This window comes from Mytilus edulis, chromosome 12 (genome assembly GCF_963676685.1).
Source record: "Mytilus edulis chromosome 12, xbMytEdul2.2, whole genome shotgun sequence".
In the NCBI taxonomy this organism is placed as follows: domain Eukaryota; kingdom Metazoa; phylum Mollusca; class Bivalvia; order Mytilida; family Mytilidae; genus Mytilus; species Mytilus edulis.
This window is the reverse complement of record NC_092355.1, coordinates 13138663-13141282: the sequence shown is the minus strand read 5'-3', so window position 1 is coordinate 13141282 and position 2620 is coordinate 13138663. Positions and strand designations below refer to the sequence as shown.

Here is a 2620-nt window from a genome sequence, read left to right as displayed (position 1 = left end):
TAAAAATGTATCTGTGTTTTTATAAAATCTCTTATGAATCGTTAATGAAAATCAAAACCTTTCCTTTGACAAGAAAAGCCTGATAGGATAGTTTTTAAAATACTTCAGTACTATGCTCAAAAGTTTGTTCTCAACCGACTGTTAAAATCAATTCACCTTGGAATTTGGTATATCTTGGTATTTTCTAATAAGTGAAAATACGAGGCAATATTGGCTTCCTTATCACAGTTGTTTTATAGATAAATGAGTTACTGTTACAATTTTTAATCATTTTGCCATTGCGGATTTTGTATAGAAACATTGTCATAATGTGTTTTATCATTTGATTTTGCTGTTCGAGGACTTTCCGCTTTGGATTTTCAGTATTTTTGTGATTTAACTTTTTCAATGGTATATTCATATAGTATGTTTGTTTTCCTTTGTTTTGTTATTAACATATTGCAAAAATTATATTATAAGCTGACTACAATGTGGAAACGTACACATCATGTATTAAGCGGGAACTTAATGTGACTCAAATTGTAATTCTTCAAAATTTATTTTTATTTATTTATTGGAACAATCATTTCAAAGTATATTCCATTTAACTTAGACAGTAAAAAGATGAAGCGTATATTAGACGTCAAAAAGTTGAGAAACGCGGATTTTTGCTGAAGGACATATTACATAATCACATTGTAATGCCTCATGAAAACACTTATACGCTAAATTTTTATCTCCTGATAAGTCCACACATACTCCAAGTATTGTTAATTCATCAGATGATCTGTAAAATTCATTATGACAATCTTCTCTCACTCGCAAATACAAAGCACGTAAAGCTTGTTGTCTATTAATAATTTCACCAAGATGATTATAGCATAAGAATCTAAGGCAGTGACACATTGTAATTGGCAGAATACCAAGATCACTATATTCAACCTCCAGTTGTAGTTCACCTGGGATTAATGAGGAGTGTTTCGAGTAAAAAACACTATCTACAACGGCTGTTTTCATCCTTTCAAGAAATGTCATTTTAGAATGAATATTTTGTGTGTAACTATTGATGCGTTCTTCACAATAGATATATTCCATGTTCACCATATCAGGTGAACATCTTGATAGAACATAATATATCAGTTTGAGTGTTACGTTGTACTGTCCCGTCACATAATAAAACGACGCGTAAAACAACCAACCCGACACGGCATCTGTCTTGATATAGTCTTGTAAATGTCTATGATACATATTAAGTATGTTGAATTCTTTATTAATTACGGTTGGTGGTGGTAGAAGTTGTACTGCAAATTTACTTATTCTGTTGTATTCATATTTACATACGTCACTAATGAACGTGGACATTTCTGACTTCTGTAAAGATTCAGTTAGTATCTGTACATTATAACACTCTGACATGTGGCGTACAACCCTACTCACACTTATTCTATAAAATAGAAGGTCTAGTTTAATGAACGAACATTCACTCTTTAAAATGTAATGTCTATTGGTGGGCGGAAATAAACCACTAATTAATCTATCAATTCCGTCAACCAGTAAGCTGTTTAATACACATAGTAGCATTTTATTGTTATCTAGCGTGATCTTTTCGAGGAACATGTTATGTTCAGGTATGAAATAATTTGGACAGTAACATGTTTCCACCCATGATATCAATTTCTTCAAACAGAGAAAAAAACAACGAAACAATTTAAGCAATTGAAATGTGTCAATATCTACTTCCTCTGAGACCCAGAATAACGCCGTCTTAAGAAAATAGGAACACAATAAATCTTTGAGGTCATCATGTGTGTTTATAATACGCTTTAATGTTAATTTGAGAAGACCGTAACACAAGAGTTGAGTAAAATTAAACGAATGTACAAGTTGTTTTTCTGCCATAGAGAAAGACAGTCTCCATAAAATATTAGAATCTGACTTATTCTTAGGTCCTATGGGTACTATCAAACATCCGTATTGTTCAATCTTGTCAATCACGAAATTAGAGGGCCATTGCCTTCGATAACGCATTGGCCATGAAGCTGCATTATAAGGTAAATATGTACATCGAAAGCAGAATGCAATATCACGATCTTGATCAGAAAATGTTAGACAAGGGCCGTGTGGTATTAGGCGCACGTGTTGAATTTGTTCCTTCATACCCTTCAAAAATCCATTAACTGATAAATATAAACCTTGTGTAGTCATTTCAATACTTTCGTGAGTTGCATCCACAGTATCTCCGGCGGCTATCAATCGCAGTTTTGTAAATCCTGGATAATCATTATCTGTTTCCATAACAAGTATAGCTCGTTGCTTCGGTTGTTTATACTGCTTTATATATTTAGTATCCCGTACATTTCGTTTGACAACTACGTCATTGCATACTGACATTATATCTATGTCACTTCCAGGTAAATCTAGTCCCTCTGCCAAACTTCCACTCGATATTTGTGTATCACTATTTGTCGAATTAAAGATCGTATCCTGTACGATAAATAATCTCTGTCTAATACGTATATCTATTTCAGTACCGACTGTCTTTACCAAAAGTTCGAATAAGTATTTTTCTTTTAGTTCATTTTCAGACCAAGGAGAGTGATCTACAATGTATATAATGTATATATGAGAGTGTTCTACATGT

At 32.7% G+C, this 2620-nt stretch overlaps 1 protein-coding gene across 1 annotated transcript; it reads right to left on the bottom strand.

The window, feature by feature from the left end:
• Positions 1–534: 534 nt before the first annotated feature.
• LOC139499186 (uncharacterized) lies at positions 535–2620 on the bottom strand. The gene has a single exon (XM_071287867.1). It carries the CDS (start codon positions 2368–2370, stop codon positions 616–618), a length of 1755 nt encoding a protein of 584 aa, XP_071143968.1. The 5' UTR covers positions 2371–2620; the 3' UTR covers positions 535–615.